The following is a 20,314-nucleotide window of genomic DNA, read 5'->3' as shown; positions in this document are numbered from 1 at the left end:
AAGAATGGGAGGGGGAGTGGAAATGGTTCGCGACTGGGAGGTGCAGTTGTTTATTGCGAACCGAGCAGAGGTGTTCTGCAAAGCGGTCCCCAAGCCTCTGCTTGGTTTCCCCAATGTAGAGGAAGCCACACCGGGTGCAATGGATATAGTATACCACATTGGCAAATGTGCAGGTGAACCTCTGCTTAATATGGAAAGTCATCTTGGGGCCTGGGATGGGGTGAGGGAGGAGGTGTGGGGGCAAGTGTAGCATTTCCTGCGGTTGCAGGGGAAGGTCCTCTGACACTTCCGCCATCTACAATCCGACCCCACCACCCAAGACATTTTTCCAACCCCACCCTTGTCTGCCTTCCGGAGAGACCACTCTCTCCGTGACTCCCTTGTTCGCTCCACACTGCCCTCCAACCCCACCACACCCGGCACCTTCCCCAGCAACCGCAGGAAATGCTACACTTGCCCCCACACCTCCTCCCTCACCCCTATCCCAGGCCCCAAGATGACTTTCCATATTAAGCAGAGGTTCACCTGCACATCTGCCAACGTGGTATACTGCATCCATTGTACCCGGTGTGGCTTCCTCTACAATGGGGAAACCAAGCGGAGGCTTGGGGACCGCTTTGCTGAACACCTCCGCTCGGTTCGCAGTAAACAACTGCACCTCCCAGTCGCGAACCATTTCCACTCCCCCTCCCATTCTTTAGATGACATGTCCATCATGGGCCTCCTGCAGTGCCACAATGATGCCACCCGAAGGTTGCAGGAACAGCAACTCATATTCCGCTTGGCAACCCTGCAGCTCAATGGTATCAATGTGGACTTCACAAGCTTCGAAATCTCCCCTTCACCCACCGCATCCCAAAACCAGCCCAGTTCGTCCCCTCCCCGCACTGCACCACACAATCAGCCCAGCTCTTCCCCTCCACCCACTGCATCCCAAAACCAGTCCAACCTGTCTCCGCCTCCCTAACCTGTTCTTCCTCTCACCCATCCCTTCCTCCCACCCCAAGCCGCACCTCCATCTCCTACCTACTAACCTCATCCCACCTCCTTGACCTGTCCGTCTTCCCAGACTGACCTATCCCCTCCCTACCTCCCCACCTATACTCTCCTCTCCACCTATCTTCTTTTCTCTCCATCTTTGGTCCGCCTCCCCCTCTCTCCCTATTTATTCCAGAACCCTCACCCTATCCCCCTCTCTGATGAAGGGTCTAGGCCTGAAACGTCAGCTTTTGTGCTCCTGAGATGCTGCTGGGCCTGCTGTGTTCATCCAGCTCCACACTTTATTATCTTGGATTCTCCAGCATCTGTAGTTCCCATTATCACTGGAGCTTAAAATCAGTTCAGTCTCTAACATGTGTGCCAGGTGGAGCGCTAGATCAGAAGCATATTTTCCTTCCCAGGGTGGTAGTAAGAATGGTTACAAGGGACACTTGTAATCAGACCATAGCTGCCAAACAAAAACTGAAAAAGAAACAAGACGGAATAGAAAGGAGAATCAAATGGAATCTATCCGAGTTACATTATTCAGAATCTGGAACAATGCTCAAATGTATGTGGCAAGTCTGTCCCAAAAACCACAAAGTACCCTGGAGAAAGTGCTCACAGAGGCAAACTATCAGAATAAAAGTCATCAGTGCAAGATGTATGGAAATATATGTTGAAGAGCTGTCCCTCTAATCACAGATTGGTTCTCGCTCATGTTTGTTGTTGATCAGCTCACCAGTGGACCTCTCAGTAGCGAATACAGCACTGAAGCAGGCCGTAATTTGAGGAGCAACAAACAACTTGGTCAGTAGCTGTCAGCAGCAACAGGGTGACGTGGGGGCTATTAACTGCAGGAAGCTAGGGACCTGAGATTGAGTGTGGGGGAAAGGAGTGCAAGTCTAGGGTCTGAGGCCAGAGGTCAAAAGCTGGCTTTTTGTCCAGGGTGGAAGACGGAGACAGAGCTGAGAACTGCCTTTTCATCATTTTCTGAAGAAGGGTCCAGGCCCGAAACGTCAGCCCTCCTGCTCCTCAGCCTGCTGAGTTCATCCAGCTCTACACCCTGTTATCTCAGATGCTCCAGCATCTGCAGTTTCTGCCTTTTCTTCAAGGCAGGTTTCTGCAGCAGGATCTGAGCATGGTGTGGATGGAGGAAGAACCAGGCTACAGGAAGGCGAGGACAAAGAAGGGGGCATCAAGGGATTTGAATGGGGTAGGCGAGGTTGCAGAAGGTGATGGGGCCTACACTGCCATTCAATATAACACCTGATTCAACTCAACGTTCCTGAAAACTCTACCTGTCCCTCAATTCCATCAAAGACCAAGCTTCTGTCTATCCCAGCCTTAAATATTATGGACAGTGTTGAATGGGACTAACAGGGAGTCTTGCCCATTGGCAGGGGACACACTGACAGCCTTGAGTTGCCTCTTTTAAGGGCAGCCCGATAAAATAAGTGCCAGTCAGGCACTTAATTGGGTAGTGCCAGGTGCAAGTCCCATCTCCTGATGGCTGCCAGTCACTCAGCAGCCTGCAGTTTAAATGAAGAGCAGCACTACCATGTTGGCTGCTGCCAGTACTATATCATCATTGGATCCTAGGCCACAAGTGTGTGAAGGGATGACTATCTCGTGGGATGGGTTTGTGTGGTTGGGAAGAAGGGCAGCAGCAAAGGCAGGGATTGGTTTCCAGTGGATCCCTCCTGTCCCAGTGCCATGTCCCTCAATCTGGGAACAGGGACCCACTCAGCAGCTTGGGTTTGTTCCCCTTGTGCCAAAGCCCCATCTGTCACTTGGCTAATACGAACAGTGGCATCAATTGCCCACAAAAGGATCACAACTAACAATGGAATAGGAAAGCTGCCCAGTGTCTTCTGATGACAGACATAGTCAGGGTGCTGTGAGAAAGTGGCAACATTCATTCTCATCATTCTCCTCCCTCATTAGTTGCCCCTTGTCACCAAACTCACCATGGGGTAAATATAAAGATTTATCTACACTCAATAGTTGGGTATCTACAACCCTCTTGGAGAGAAAACCCCGAAGATTCACAGCCCTTTGTTTGAAGAAATTTCTGCTCATCTCAGTCCTAAACGATTGACTCATTTTGCTGACATCATACTCGTATATATGAGATTCTACAAGCAATTGAAACAATTTCTCAGAGATAATGGAACTGCAGATGCTGGAGAATCCAAGGGAAAAAAGCGTGAAGCTGGATGAACACAGCAGGCCAAGCAGCATCTCAGGAGCACAATTTCTCAGTTTCTGCTCGGTCAAGCCGCTTCAAAATTTTCTACTTTTCAGAGAGATTGTCTCTCATTTGCCTAAAAGCCAGAGGGTATAGGCCCAATTTTAGTTTCTCGTATGAAAAACCCTCTCATCCCAAGAATAAATCATTAAATATGAAGACTGTAGCAGCATCCTGGCAGCTAAAACACAGATTGCTTATTTAGCCAAACAGCACGGGATGCTGGGTGCATTGGCCAAGTAAAACTCTAAAATGACAAAATCCACGCACCAGACACCGCGCAGACATAACAGCCAGGTGCGCATAACATTAGTGTAATGTAAAAGGAACAATTATTCTGCACAGACACACCCAATAAACTTATTTACTCAACAAAGGGCAGCCCAGGCAGAAAAGCACTAGATCCTGCTGCACAAGGAAACTAACAGTAGCATGTCATCTAAATGATTGACTCTTGTTTCAAACTATTAAGTGTAATTCCCTGACTAGCTAAAACTGTAGGAAGTTCCAAAGTACCAATTGAGAAGGTATAAAAACATTGTTCACTTGCAGACCTCGCTCAGAATCTCTGGAATCATCTGAGGCCTTCCAAGGAGAACAGCATGGCAACAGGCAGAGACTGGAGAGAGAGGAAGAAAGCAGCTTCACAGACCCAGAGATGGAGCCAACAAGACAGCAACTGTGTAAATTTACAAGACACTAGAGAAGTATTGTAACCTTAAGGGGTCAAATAGGATTAGGGATAGTGCATTTAGTCGTAAAGAATATTGTAATTTTGTTCCTAATAAAGTAGGACTGCTTTGCTTTGACACAGGCTTGTATTCATATTGATTTGACCGCTTTGGTATTATGGGGCGCCTGGGAAAATTCATTCATAACATTCTCTTTGGAGCTGTCTATAACTTGTTTAAAGAGGAACCAGACAACAAGACCACAACTGCACACTGTACTCCAGGAGTGGTCTCCCCAAACCCTGTATAGCTACAGCAAGGCTTCTTTAGTCTTGTATTCCAATGCACTTATAATAAAAGCCAAAGTGCCATTTGTCATTACAGTTGTTTGCTGTATTTGCTAATTGTCCAAGTTCATAGTATGAGTCATGTAAATTGCTCTGAACATCAACATTATTCAAGTTTCACATTTTCTGCTTTTCTATTCTCCCACTTCTCCACTTGTTACATCTTACTGCCCGCTCACCAACCTGCCCATATTTCTTTGCAGACTGACAAGTTACATTTGTACCGAGGTATACATCATCAACAAATTTAAATAATTGTTGTCTGGCTCTCTGTCCAAGTCATTCATAGAAATAGTCAGAAACTGAAATCCCAGCACTGGCCCTTGTGGCATTTCATTAATTACAGCCTGCAAACTTGAGAATGCTCTACTTATGCCTACTCTTTGCTTCATGTCCATTAACCAATCTAATATCCACGTTAACATATTATCCTTGACTGCATAAGGCCTTATTTTGCCTGTAAATCTTTGCATAGCGTCTTATCAAAAGCCTTTTTGAAATCTAGGCATACAGCGTTTACTGTTTCCATTAATTCACACTAGTAGTTATATCCTCAAATAAAAAACTGGTAAATTTGACAAACGGAGGTGGCTCAGTGGTTAGCACTGCTGCCTCACAGTGCCAGGGAGCGCATTCGATTCCACCCTTGGGTGACTGTCTATGTGGAGTTTGCTTTGCTCTCCCTGTGTCTGTGTGGGCTTTTACTGGGTGCTCCTGTTTCCTCCAACAATCCACAAATGTGCAAGTTAGGTCGATTGGCCATGCTAAATTACCGGCACTGTCAGCAATGTGTAAGTTAGGTGGGTTAGCCATGGGAAATGCAGGTTTTCAGGGATAGAGTCGGGGGGGGGGGGGCGGAATGGGTCTGGGTGGGATGCTCCTCAGAGAATTGGTGCGAACTCATTAGGCCAAATGGCCCATTTCCACACTGTAGGAATTCTATAATTTTATCGATTGCCCTTTCACAAAACAATGTTGATTCTATCACATAGTTTTATAAATTTTTAAGTGCATTGCTAAGATTTGTTTGCTAAGATTTTAAGAGTGCTTTTTTTTTGCTAAGTAAACCTACCTTGGAGCAGTTGAAAGCAGGAGCAAAGTGGGCTGGAGGCCAGAAGCATGGTGCAGAGTGTCTGAGAGCTGGAGTGGAGTGGTTTGGAGGCGTGGAGTGGAGTGGGGACAGTTGATGGACTGTCGTCTGGCATGGGTGGTTATCAGCCTCCGAGGCTGGTCAGACCATGTGTGGAAGCCATGAGCTGAGCTCCTGCAATGTAATGTTTATCTGGAATTTGTTCATCTGACTGTCTTGTTGATCCTTTTAACTATGTCTTATTTCTAACTTAAACTATGAATCACTGTAAGGTACTGCAACTTATTTTCTTTTTTATTCCTCTTCTTGTATCTAAAATTTGTACCACAGTACTTTGTACCTAAGACGGCACCATGAGAGTTAACACTGTAAACTTTTCACCGTACTTGAGTACACATGACAATATGGGATATTCTATTTTATATTCTATAACAGACTGTAGTATAATCCCAATGACATATGTCTAGCTAAATTCGTCCATTTTCTTTGACACTTCTTTCCTGAATTGCAGTGTTACATTTGCTAACTGCCAATTTGCTGAGACCGTTCCAGGAGAGGAAATTTTGGAAAATCGTAACTAGCACATCTACTGTCCCTGAAGCTATTTCTTTCAAAGCACAAGAATGCAGGCAATCAGGGTATTGTTGGGTTTTAATCCTGTAAGTTTTGAATTGTTTTCCTGACAAAGTTATCCTAATTTCCTCACTCTATAAAGCACCTAGATTCCTCTAATTCTGATACATCACTTAAATCTCCTACTGTGAACACAGACACATTTATTGAATGTCTCAGCCATTTTCTTTGTAAAATTTGTCCCTTTAGGAGCAAACATATTAAGTAGAAAAAGGTGTTGGCCACTTGGCCCCTTGAGCCTGTTTTGCCATATGTTAAGATCATGTCTGATCTGATTGTAGCCTCAACTCCAATTTCCTGTCTATTCCTTATATCATTCAATTCCCTTGTCTATTAAGAATCTATTTAACTCAGCCTTAAAAGTATTCAATGACACTATCCACATCGCTCTGCAGAGCTTGTTAGAACTTGCAACAGCTCACACAATCTGTTTTTACATTCCTGGCTGGTTTACCCATTCTGTTTCTCTTCTCTCTTTAACCAAGATTTTGGTGGTCCTATGCCAGCTTCTAAAATATTGTATTTCCACAGACTTGCTTTTGTTCCTTATGGGCATCTTTCAGCCTTTTCCAATACTACGCTTAACTTAGTGATGCTAAATGTGGACCCAGTCAAACTTAGCCAGTTCTCCCCTCACCCTTATAACAATTAGCATTGTTTAAGTTGAAGATTCTATTTTTTCAGTGGTGTATAGTAGTTTCAAACTCACTGATTTCAACTGTATTATTATCACTTGTTCCCAACAGATCTTTATTACTTCAGATTACAAATTAACTCTGTCTCATTACGCAATATTTGGTCTAAATTAAACTTTATTTTTAGTTGGTTCGACAAAATATTGCCCCCTGAATTTGTTATAAAAACATTGTACTAACTCAACTTCTCGACTATTCTTGCCAAATGTGATTATCCCAGTCTAAATTGGAATTAAAGCACTTAGGTTCGGACAGTGTGACCTCTACCACTACTGGGAAGAGGGAGGGCAGAAGGCATGTGTGATTATCTGACCACTACCAAAGAAATTTTTCCCTCTCTACCCTTATCTGCCTTCCAGATGGTCGGTCTCTCCATGACTCCCTCATCCACTCCACACTTCCCACTAGCCCCACCACCCCCAGCACCTTTCCGTGCAACCGCAGGAAGTGCTACACCTGCCCCTACACCTCCACCTTCACCACCATCCCAGGCCCCAAGAAAACCTTCCACATCAAAGAGATGTTCACGTGTACATCTGCTCATGTGGTATATTGTACCCACTGTTCCCAATGTGGCCTCCTCTACATCAGGGAAACCAAACGGAGGCTTGGAGACCGCTTCGTGGAGCACCTACTCTTGGTTCATGACAAACAACAACACCTGCTGGTTGCAAAACACTTCAACTCCCCCTCCCACTCCTTGGATGATGTGTCCATCTTGGGCCTCCTCCAGTGCCACAACGGTGCCACCAAAAGGCGGCGGAACAGCACTTCATACTCCGCATGGAAACCCTGAAGCCCAATGGTCTCAATGTGGACTTCACAAGCTTCAAAATCTCCCCACCCCTAACCTCATCCCAAGATCAGCCCAGCTTGTCCCCGCCTCCTTGACTTGTCCATCTTATCTCGCACCTACGTGCCACCCCCCTTTCCAACTGATCAACCGCCATCCCAACTCCCTGCCTACACTCACCTTTACTGGCTCCATCCCCACCTCCTTGATCTGTCCGTCTTCTCTCCACCCATCTGCTCCTCTATCCACCTTCCATCAATCACCTCCCCATCTATCTGTTTATTTCAGAGTCCCCTTCCCCTCCCCCATTTCTGAAGAAGGATCCAGGCCTGAAATGTCAGCTTTCCTGCTCCTCTGATGCTGCTTGGCCTGCTGTGTTCATCCAGCTCTACACCTTGTTATCTCAGATTCTCCAGCATTGGCAGTTCCTAATATCTCTGAGATTATCTGCTGTTACAGTGGGAGACCCAAAGAAAACCTAGATAAGGCAGCACATGACAAGGAAATGCACAGCAGAAATTCACCTAACATCTTGAAATGAGGAGCATCAGGAAGAGGAGTTGGACAAAAAAGGCGACAGCCAAGTTTTCAAATTCAAGTTGAGCTTTTTCTTGAGAGACGTACCATACAGGTAACGTCCAAGATTCAAGTGCCAAGTCAAAATAAAAATCAAAATATAACATTAGCAAAGCATGTGGGTAATTTTAGCTTAACATTCCCAGCAAGGAACCAACTAGATCGGATCACGCATTCATTTTCAGTTTCAATTGAAAATAATCTTATTCAATCTACAAGGTTAAGATTAGTCCTATAATTTCTGAAGGCCAAAAGGTCAGGCATCTCCTTAGACTGTGTCACTGTGCCTAAAAAAAAATCACATCCAATTCTGCTGCCCTACTGCCAGGGTTTTCACTCAAAATCCGCAATAGATCAATGCACACACTTTGGGGTGTTGTTTATTTTGACATAAAAATCACAATTTTTTTGAATTTTTGATTTCAGTTAAAAATCTTCATATACGAACAATTTATGTCTAAATAATAGGAAAAACACGATTTCTGTAATTAAAGGCAATTAAATGTATTCCACTCTGATAAGGTTTTAGGATCCAGTTCTGCCAATTTTTTTCAGAACAGAGATATTAAGGTAAAATAACCAAACCAAGGTTTTAGTGATTTTACATTCATCCAGGGTGTGCTGGCTTCACTGGTTAGGTCAGCATTTATTGCTCACCCTAATTAGCCTTTAGAAGGTGGTAATGAGCTGCCTTCTTGAATTGCTGTACACCCACATTGATGTTAAACAAAGAATTCCAGGATTTTGGCCTAGCAATGGTGAAGGAACGACAATATATTTCCAAGTGAGTGGCTTGAAGTGGCAGTTTGTAAGTGATGGTGCTCTCATCTATCGGTCACCCTTGTCATTTACAGGTTGTGGTTTGGGAGGTGGAAAGTGCTCTGAGTGGAGCTCAGGTGCGTTGGTGCAGTATAACTTGCAGCTGATACATGCTGCTGCCACTGTGTGTTGGTGATGGGAGGAAGTGAATCTTGAAGTTAGTAAAATTGGCTGTCAATCAAATGGGTTATTCTGTGGGGAAGGGACTGATGTGTTGTTAATGCCAAAGTCTAATGGTTGTGTTTGCATGCACATCATGCACTGCTTTAACTGCATGTGCAAAAATGAAGTGTTTTGGGTGGTGTGGTGGTTGTGGGTGAAGTGGGGAAGGTGGCCCAGGGGAGGGCAAGTTCAGGACTGGGAGGAACAGGGAGATTGGGAAGAGAGGTGACTGTGTGGGACCCAGGAACAAACTGGTAGGTGTGCTGAGAGGGGGGTGTTGGAGACACACAGGGGGGCACAAGGAGGAAAGGATCTCCTGCATATTGGCATCCACCTTTTTGCCCAGCCTCATTCTTCCTTACTCCAAAAGTCTCCCCTAATACCATCCTGCATCCAGTACCTCTCGCCCCACCAGTAAGTGCCCTTTCACAATGACAAACACTTCCCTGCACCCAATGTGACATGCAAATTCCATGTGATGACAAACTCTGTTGGAAGCATGCACATTCCTGATTGAGCACCCATGTGTAGTTGCCTCCAGTCATGTGTGTCAGCAAGCACTGAGTCTAGAAACCTCATCTCAAGAGAATGAAACCAATGAATTAGTTCCACCTGTTTTCCTCAATCGACACTAACAAACGCTGAAGATAAATGTGTGCCTGTTGACCATTTTCAAGTGAATCAGAACAAACATCGAGACAAAACCTGCAGATCAAGGCAGCTGAAAAACTTGTGACATGTGAAATTAATTTTTTTTCAAGCAAAAACATTGCACTCCCAATATTCTCAACCACTTATGACTGAGTAATGCATTAATGGTTCACTTGAACAGGTAATGGTTTATTTCTTAAACCAGGTTGGAAAAAAAATCATCCTTTGAACAGAAATACTCTTCAAAATATTTACTTCTTTTTCCAACGCAAAAATACGTTCATTGTCATGGTGCACATCCTTATTATCTTAATCCTGACTGCTGATTTAACCAAAACACAGTAACTTTTAAATAAAATCTTCAGGAATAAACTGCAGTCTAAAATACACAATCAAAATCCATGCTGATTTCTAATTTTTAATGAAATGTCTTATGGGAATTTACTTGGAACAAAGCAAAATTGACCCTAAAATATGCATTGAAATAGTGATTCCTTCTACACTCATTCTTGTCAGGATCAATACGACCAGCCCAAGGAGGAATCTACTTGTAATTACAAATACAAAACCTGAATTTATTTTGCAAATAAAAATTATATTTCTGTCATGCTTGGATTTAATGAAATCTTAGTCTATCTTAGCATTGCTTTGAAAATGCCCTCCCCGAAGCATCTTATCAAACACATATACCATTTAGTAACATTGTCTACATTAAGCCATTGCTGAGAAACTTCAATGAAGGCGTATCTCTCTGTTCAAGTCCAACACAGAGATCTGGATTTTGTTATATTTTTTCTGGAGTCTGTTTGGTATGTTTGAGAAGGTGGAGTGTGGGAGAATATGAGTGGTGTGAACTATTGTGTAAGACTTGCCCTTTGCCAGCGTGCTCGTTCCCATCCTCTCTCCCACCTTACAGAATAGTTTGTGGACTCCTCTTCCCTGGGTTTTTTTGAGAACCTCCATCGGCCACTCAGGTATCTCATTGCACCCCAACATAGGATGTACAAGTGCAAAGTCATAAGGTCATTAAAAGGTGACTGTTAATTTTTAATTCCTTTGATTAATTTAATACAAGGAACTTTCTTTAAAGGCGACAGCTTTAGATGTGACAGGATGTTAGGTTTTAAAATGGTTGTAGAAGTCAGCTGACTTAAAGAGAAGCTAATTTTCCACAAACCTCTGACATGGATTAAGAGGAGACATGTCCAGGCAGTCCCCTGCAAAAATCTCACACTCGCCATTGTTTGAAAATCTGGACGAAGCTTAAGGACATTGAACAACAGCCATCTCATCTGTGTACTGTTGCAGAAACAAAGAAATGCATCAAAACCAATTATGTAAGACATACTGAACATTCCCCTCCTGTTTTCATGGAATCTGGATAGTTTTTCCTGAGTATGGATATTGTCTATTGTGCGCCATAGCCAGTAGTTACATGATCAAAACCCCACCTGGGAGGAACTAATATTATAGACTTGTCAGTCTGATGCAGGAGGATAGTCACGTCCAACAGAGTTGGAGCACTGCCACTGTAACAGCAAGAAGAAGGACACTTCACAGAACACAGCCTCTCTCCTCACTCTACAGTTCTCAACTCGGACATTTTCTGACAAATTGGAGCACACCACAGTGCCAAAGAATTTTTAAAAAAGTTAAAACAACTTCAAATTCTATATGTCCCACTCGAAGAAAAGGGCCGGTTGCAAATTAAAAGAGATTGTCGTCAGGAAAACAAATCAGCTCAGCTGCAACCCACATCAGAACTTCAAGATCAAGATTGAAACTGGTAAGCCTTTCACTTCTGAGCATCAACATTTTATGCAATTCTGCCTTGCCTCACCATTAACTTGTTCTTATTCCTTGAATGACAATGTGTATGTGCATATATTTTGGGATTTGGAGCAGGTTTTAACTTGCTATCCAAGTTTATACTTTGCACTGATTGAATTGACAATAAAACAAACTCCTTAACTTTGATGAACTCAGGGGATTGGTACAGTGCTTTGCACATGGTTAAATATACAGTGAAATGTAACCAAATGCATAACTTTAAAAAAAATCCTGTTATACCAGCCTCAGGAGTGAAAAGAGTGTAATTTGTTTACCCCTCTTAACATGCTCAGATACCCAGGGTCAAGTGGTTCCAATGAGGACAGATAGGCAAACAGCTGCATTTGTAGATCCATACACTCAACCGTAAGAAGTACAATGATACAATATAGCCTATTTCAGTCCACAGAATGGTAGGAATGCACTCAGAAAAGCTATGCTGCACACCACACTTCTCCTACAAGAAAGAATGTACCCACAAGCAAGAATTCAAATCAGAAAATTGTTAAATTGTTCATTGCCTAATGTCTTTGCTCTTTGTAATATCCAACCACCTGACTAAAGAAGATGAAATGAAGTAACTAGAGCCTCTGGAGTCTAATGGCTTCAAAGAAGACACACTCAGCAATGAAAGCATGCAATATTAAAGAGGAAAAATGTTTCCTGAAACTTCAGTTTTGTGTACCACAGTGCAGAAATCTGATTTGCTTTGTGGCTGGTGAGCAAATGAGGCTAGCTGACCAATACTATTAGAAGGGGACTACTGTTTGAGAATCACAAATAATCAGCCTCAATATAAGCCTGAATGGCGAGTGTAGTCTCAAGTGGGCAAGCAAGGTTCCATCCTATTAAATGGTACTTACAGCACTGAAATCGGTCACTTGACAGATGCATACTTGCGTCCCATGCTAATAATCTTTGTGTTTTTCAGTCAGTTAACAAAAACCTATGTTCCATGAACACCCACAGGGTAATAAAACCTCATCTTTTGCCAACTTGTGCCTAACCTTGCTTGTATTGGATAATAATGGCAATATAGTATACACTTCATAAGAGCCAAAAGAACTGCAGATGCTGTAAATCAGGAACAAAAACAAAGTTGCTGGAAAAGCTCAGCGGGTCTGGCAGCATCTGTGGAGGAGAAAAAAAAAGTTAATGTTTCGGGTCCAGTGACCCTTCCTCTGTAGTATACACTTCATGTTAGGCAAGCAGAACTCAGCTTTGATAGGTTTCTCAGTCACTTGATTAGAGAGTCTTAACAGTATTTGATCATTTTGCAAATGCATCAAATCCCTAAAACTTACGAAAATATTGGTTTTCTCTCCAAGCTCTTTCTGTACATCAAATTTCTGATTATTATACATCCAACACTATTTTCACTGGATAAGGATTATTTAGACCCAAAAGGTTGCCAAAAGCTTTTAATGTTAACCTTAAAAGAGCAAATAAATAATTTTGCAAAGAACGAACTTACTGATGTGAAGTTTGTTTTTGTCTGGCTCTGGTTTTGGTTTTGTGCTTCTTGCTCTTGAAACTGTAAACCTGCAAGATGCTTCTCTAGGGCCTCCCAATCCATGGTTGGAAGCTGTGCTTCTTCTGTAACAAAAGTCCCCGAGGTCTCCAACTGCTTCATGGCCACACTGCCACTCGTTATTTGCAATGCCTTCTGTAGCTTTGGAAGAGTCTTATTTTCTTTTCCACGTTTAGTTGGAGCTATATTACCATTTTGTTTCATTTCACCTGTAGTAACAATCGAAGGTACTGGTGGGATAACCTTGACTTCTTGAAATTCCTGCGCTAAACTCCTGCTAGATGCTTTAACAAAGCCATTGTTCTCAGAGTAGTCACCATATTCACTTTCCCACTCTTCTATCACCTTCTTTTTATATTCTTGATAATCCTCATCTTCCTCATAGTCCCCCAATGTGGCAAGATCCAGACTCGGTGAGGATTTGTACTCAGAACATGGTGTCACTTTGTTGGAGCTTGATTCGGAACTTGCTCGGCTACAAGGGTCACTTCCCAAATCCATACCATCTTCCCTGTAATCCTGAGGAGGAAATACATACAATTCAATAAAAATATTTCTGGTCACCTTTGCACAATAAAATATTTACCGGAGTTTATTCTCAAATTATTTCTTGAAATTATGAAATTCTTGAGTGTTGGCAGACTTTTTGAATACATGACAGGTAGCAGAGATAGGTACATTTCCTCCTGGCAAATAGGATTTGTATTTCAATATACATGGGGTGAATTTCCATGAGTAAACATTTTTGTTGATTATTCAGCTTTTCCACAGCTACAGTACTGCAGTTTCAATGAGCTAGAGAGCTCTTCCCTTTGTAAACGACAGACAGTACAGATACCAATTGAAGTAATAATGTATCTTGTTTAAAATAACCTCAAAGTTTGCACGAAACACATTTGTTATATTTCAAGCCAGAACAAGGAGGTTTATTTTGAAAATTTAAAATGGTTACGTCAATATTGTTCATTCATGTCAGCTTTACATATATTTTATGCTACAGCTTCATTTAAGAGAGATCTATTTTCTTGAAAATATTTACTCCTCCTTTGTTTATTATTACTTTATCCAAAATATAAGACTGAAACAAAGAACATCAAATTATTTTGCAGGCATTCATTGATTCCAGTATTTGTTACAAGAGCCTGTTTATTTAGATAAATATTTGCAACTTTGTCTTGGCACATTTTACCCTAAAGTAACTTGCACAGCAATGCTGTGAGAAAAGGATCACAATCTTTTGGTCTCAGTCACTTCTGTCAAGCAACACAATTAAAGTTTGTCTGGACTGCATTTGTCTTTAGAGAATTTACCACTGCCAAGGAACTAAAGCACAACACAAACAGAACAATAAGGTTGACTTAAGCCCAGGCTGAGTCTTTTCTGGTTTGAATATTGATTAAATAGAATTACTGAGTCAAAGACAAATTTATTTCTGAGAGAGAAGCTATCACCAATTATCTCAGAATTTAATTACCTGTGTGGAATCCTAACTCTAAATGTGCCACCAGTTTTCTACAATGAATTTGTGAATCCAATATAACGAATCAAGTGCAATACTAGACAAGATCATCAAAATTTATTTTCAGTAGTTTTTATCATTTGGGATTTTGCAAATCAGTGACCTCAACGACCAAGAAGTTCAAAAACAGCAAAAGCATAGAAAAAGGGCCCTAGCTTCCTTTTAAAATCATACCCCATTCTGACGTAAACCTATACTGCCATTCTGTCATGACCATTGTGTCAAAATCCTGGAATTTTGAGCCTACCAGAGCCAAGGCAGTACATTCAGAACTAGGACACACCACCATCTCTAAATTCAGGCACGGACAATAAACGCTGGCCTTGCTGGTAACATCTACACCTCATTATAATCTTACTTTTAAGAAAATCAATTAATCTACACCCACTGAAAAAAAAATCTACTCTTGGGAATCCTAGAAATAGGATACCAGAATTATTAATGATGTCAAAGTAATGCAAGTAAATTAACTACTGGCCTTTGAGTTTTGTGGCCTTGGTTCAAGTCTAGCCTGGTCTAACAGGATGAAAGATTCTTCCATCTACTGACCACAAAGATAATCTATCCAGTTTCCAATAGCATAAGCAGTGATTCAAACCATTGTAGTCAGAAACCAAAGAACAGTTGATCTGAAAAATGAAAATGTAGAAATTGAGGATTTTTTCTTTCAAAATATATTTCATTCATAAAAAAATCTATATACATATATTGTCACTGAAGCATTTCAGTTCTGTACAGTACTATATGAAGAAACAAACATTGGAGTTTGATGCTATCCAACAAACAAACCAAAAAGATATTTCTTACTTGAAGATTATGTTTACATATATTTGGAACTGAACGAACCCCAATTTAACACCAACAGAAAGACCTCAGTCTGTTGTGTTTCCCCACTGTGCCTTGGTGGCAGTAGCCCCAAGCTTTAGTGTGTCCCTCAGCACGTACTCCTGGACCTGGGATTGTGCCAGTCAGCAGCACTTGGTCAAATTCAACTACTTGCTCTGGAAGACCAGCAGTTTAGGACTGACCAAAGAGCGTGTTTCACCGAGTTGGTGGCCCTCCAGAAGCAGTTGATGCTTGTCTCAGTGTGCGATCATACAGCAGAGTCCTGTGTCCTGGGGTTGCTTGAGACAAACCTCAACAAAAACAACTGCATCTTCCTCCAGGTGTCCTTTGCAAAGGCACATTCCAGCAGGAGATGTGTGACAGAATCTACACCCCACAGCGTGCCATGCCACAGAGCATCCAGGCGTATGTGAAGGATCTCACAGGTAGTGCCCTTCTCACTACCAACTGAGCGATGTCTTGGTGCTTGTTGGGAATTTCTGTTGATGAGGCATTCTGCCAAATGACTTTGACAGTCTGGTCAGGGAACCATGTGGCAGGATCCACCTTGCCTTTTCCCACCGGGTGTCATGGATACTGCATGCTGACCACTGCCAGATGGATGTTTGGTCAAAAGGTGTCTTTTTTTGAAAATTTCTCCACAAAAGGACAGGTGATACAGAACTGTAACTATGTGGAGCATTCCACAGCATTGAAGCCAGACACCAGAGCCAGTACACAGTGACACTCAATGTTTGCATACCAAGGGTCTGCACACAGCTTGATACAGCCACACACAAAGGTGGCCATCAGGAAGAGGGTGGTGTATGGTATGATCTTTCTCCTTGCTTATCCAGAGCGTTGTACATGGCATCCCTGCACACTCGGTCCACATTAAGTGGAAAATGGCTTGGGTCACTGCATATTCCCTGCATTTTCAGGTTATCTGTCTTAACAGTGAAGGTTTATCTGTCCTAACTAAAGGATCAGTTGGCCCAGTTCCCAAAAAACATGGCCACGCTCTAGCCTCGATTAACCTTGGTTCCAGAGACCGGTCTGAGCTGGTGACAGAAGGTCATGAATCTATGCAATGACAGTGGATCTGGGGAGAAAACTGACCTTATTCAAGTATAGCGAAGCTTTGACCTGCAGGCCTCCACTGCCAGGAATAGTCTCCCCTCTCAGGCTTGCATCCTTCCTGATAGATTCAGCAAAAGACTCTATTCAACACGCACGCAAGGAGATGGTGGGCAGCCGTGCCAGACTCTGGATTTGAACAGGAAGTTTTCTGATTCCCATCCACTACTGATATTGGTGTAGAGCAGTTGGATTCAATTACAGATTCCCCTCCAAAATGCACTTTGGGGAGTACATCGCACACATACATGTGTGATATCCTGTCAAAGGCCTTCTCCTAGTCCAGGCTCATGACACAGGCATCCACCCACCCGTCCTGCACTTATCCCTGAGGAGCACAAGGGTCTCTGAGTCCACCCTGCCCAGTGCAGCAGAAGTTTGGTCAGGGTGAATCACTGGCACCAGACCTGACCCAGTTGGCAAAGACCTTAGATAGGATTTTGAAATCTGCATTCAGCCACAAAATTGGTCACCAATTTCCTCCCTCTTCCCCCTTCCACTCACACTTGAGGGTGATGGTATCATTCTTTGTGGATTTGCACATACATCTGCCAGAAACATACTGTCATACACCTCTAGAAGGTCCTGCTCAATCAAGGCCCACAGAACTGAACACAGTTTGGCTGGTAGACCATTGCTTCCAAGAGTTTTATTATTTTCTAAGGACTTGAGGGCATTAGTTAGCCCATCCAGAGGTTATGGCTGGTCTAGACTCTCCTGTGAGCTGTCATCTCAGACGTCAGTGATAGAAGACATAAACAATTGGTTGGCTGCACGGTCTCTGGATTTCATGTCATACAGTCTGGCATAAAAGGATTTGTTGATCTTCAGGATGTCAGACTGAGATGACATTATCAAGCCATTTTCTTCCTTCAGACTGGTGAGCACAGAGTATTCCTCATGCACCTTCTGGAAGAAGAAATCCCAGCATGCCTCATTCTACTCTATGAGATGGACCCTGGGCTAGAAGGTTATCTTGGAGGTCTCTGAGGCTTGCTGACCCCTCACCTCCTGGAGATTCTCTGTGGCATCAAACCCCATTGTTTGTACCAGGAGTAGGTTCTGCATGGTTCTCTGGCATTGCGTGCGCGTACCCATCTCTCTAGCCTCCTGAACACCTCTGAGGATAAAGAATGTCTTGATATTACCATTGACTGTTTCCCATGAGTCTGCTGGACACTCAAAGATGGGCTTCACAATTGTCCAAGCTATGTAATCTTGCTTCAATTCCTCAATGTTTTCTGGGCTCAGAGTTTCATGGTCAACGTCCACGTTCACTTGTTGGCCTGCTGGTCATCCTGTAGGTAACAGATGGCCAGCAGGAGGTAGTGGTCAATGAGGAACTCCAGCTGTGTGTGTCGGCAGATCTGATCGAGAACGTGCAGAATGCAAACAGGAAATCTACCCTTGAACGGACAGACCCACCTGACCATGACCAGGTATACCTATGGTGTGCGCTGTCTGCAGGGGTGCTGAAGGTGTGCAGCTTTGCGACCTTCATTGTTTCCATCAGGAATCTTGAGGATGCCAACCAAAAGATGTCATTCATCCTTGCATGTTAAAGGTATTTCTGACTCCTGGAATTTCAGCCCTTCACAGTACGATTTCAATGCAGTCATCAAATCTATTTAAAAAATATTCAGTGGGTCTCTTGAGCTCATCATAATTTACTTTGATGTTTTCAGAGTCCAGACATTACTGACTACACTAGCAAACCATCTAAAAGTTTAACAGCTGGTTATGAAGTTTCATGCAAATCTAAATGGTGAAGGAGGGAAATCTGAATTACAGCCAAGTGCTATAAGCAAGTTGTTATCTGACTTGAATTTATACTGTTAACTCTGTCTCAGACTGATAACCATGGCATAAATCCAGCCTTTGGAGAAGTGTACAAATGACTCACCAATGAGCTACAAACTTTCTTTAAGTCTACCCACCCATATTGCCATTTCTACAAGCCAATAACCTTAGATTTATGAGGATTAGGTGGTATGTGAATTAATATGCCTTGCAAACTTCAAATGAGGTACACTGTGGTATAATAAAGCAAAATTATGAACACTTATGCAGTATTTTGTCCTCTATTGATACAGTTCTAGATCAATTTCCACTACACTCTTAAGAGTAAAAAGATCAACCTGCGGTAGCAATTGAAGCTCCATGAATACACATAAACCACAACACAAAATAGCAACTATAAAATCTAGTGAGCAGAGTTGAAATTTACTCCTGATTAACGACTCAGACAATATCATGCAAACTAAATCTAAGAATGTTCATTGACCATGTTACTCTCAATTTGTACTCTTCTTACTTGTTTTCTGGGCTAAGCCAAGATAGGTTTAACACACCCAGAAGTACAAGGTGTAAATCACTGCAATTCACTTAATAGGTTTGTAAATCTTACGATGGATCGTTAATTGGGCCAAATAGTTCCCATCCGAGACTGAAACTGATGTATTCAGCCAATCAGCACACCATGATGTCAAACATTGACTGGGAAATGATTTGTTCGACTATCCCACTGGTGAGAATACATACTTGTATCTCAGACGTGCTTGTATATTTTATTTCTGTAGACTGTAAACAAGCACATGACCAACTGGCAGGAAACACCTATCAAAAAGGCACGACTGGTCTTCTGTGTCTCAATCATGTGCATACATTGTTCTTGTAAAACAGACCAACACTCCTGGGGTTATTTTCTTCCCTCATCACAACCTTGTGTTCTCACCGTATATCTGGATACTGATGAAATAAAACATGGAACATTGTGCTTGATTGTTTAGCAGCCGATAATTACACATAACATTCTACAAATTCACATTAACCAGACAATAACTTAATTTTCATTGCCAGGCACATTTCATAAGAGATGCATAATTAAAAATGTAGTAACAAGAATTAAACCATCATGTTGATGAGGATAAATGCAAATAGCTTCCATAAAGCATCCTGGAGAAATGAGAAACAGATTTGCCCATGCTGAAATATGTTTTATTGCAGTCACACTGTGGATCCTCTTTAAGCTATTCTACACAGGCAGGTGCTGCTTATTCCTGATTAAAAAAAACAAAATCTTGGGCCTTCAGGGCCTAAGCTGAGCTTCTGGAGCATGTGTTATGAACCATTTGCCAGCGACAGCAGCAAGATATCTTAAAGGAGATGTACGTTGTAACTGCGAATTTAGCTGGGGGGTCCTGGTCCAGGTTAACGTTTGTAGTTTCAGCCCTTCCTTGCCTTTTGCCGATAGCGAGTACCAGAATACGCATTGGCGGCAAAAGGCCAGAACTCTTGTCAAAAAAAAGCAAATCAAAGAAACACAATAATATAAACTCCAGGAAGTTAAAGTGGTTAATCAATCTCCTTTCCTATGATATTGAACTCTTATCTTGCAGTCTTGAAGTTTAATTAAAGGGAAGAGAAGGAAAAGGAAGGAGTTAAGACATCTGAAACACCGCAGTCGGAGGGTTAGCGGAGAGATCAGCTCCCGGCTCCTCTGTCCCTGACTCCAGCTACTTGACTGCTTAAGGAACCCACCCAGCTGCGGCTCCAGCTCCTGGAGGGTGCCAAACAAAGGGGAACTTCACAGGAAAAAGGAGACGGAATAGAAAAACCTGACTGTGAAGCAGTACTGTACTTACAACGGGAATGATTCAGGCTCGGCATGGAGGCAGCTAGCGGGGATTAAGAAAGAGGGAGCGGACTCCCTGCTTTCATCTCACCGCCACCGTCCTCTTAAAAGGGAAATGTGCTGGGAAGTACCTTGCTGAAGCTACTCCACACTCCTTTTCTCTCTGTTTGAA

General features: G+C 42.6%; 1 protein-coding gene across 3 annotated transcripts in view; it reads right to left on the bottom strand.

Annotated features, from left to right (window-relative positions):
* Nucleotides 1-20,314, bottom strand: part of schip1 (schwannomin interacting protein 1) — an 806,217-nt gene that overhangs the window by 159,450 nt on the left and 626,453 nt on the right. For 2 of the 3 annotated variants that reach the window (XM_059651054.1, XM_059651055.1), the window contains one exon: nucleotides 12,971-13,546. In XM_059651054.1, coding sequence (XP_059507037.1) covers nucleotides 12,971-13,546 — 576 coding nt within the window. Of the gene's footprint in view, nucleotides 1-12,970; nucleotides 13,547-20,152; nucleotides 20,238-20,314 lie in introns of those variants that run through there. The other variant, XM_059651056.1, reaches the window with a different exon arrangement.

Source organism: Stegostoma tigrinum, chromosome 14 (assembly GCF_030684315.1).
Source record: "Stegostoma tigrinum isolate sSteTig4 chromosome 14, sSteTig4.hap1, whole genome shotgun sequence".
NCBI classification, from domain to species: domain Eukaryota; kingdom Metazoa; phylum Chordata; class Chondrichthyes; order Orectolobiformes; family Stegostomatidae; genus Stegostoma; species Stegostoma tigrinum.
The sequence above is the reverse complement of the archived record's forward strand: the minus strand, read 5'-3'. Positions and strand labels throughout refer to the sequence as shown.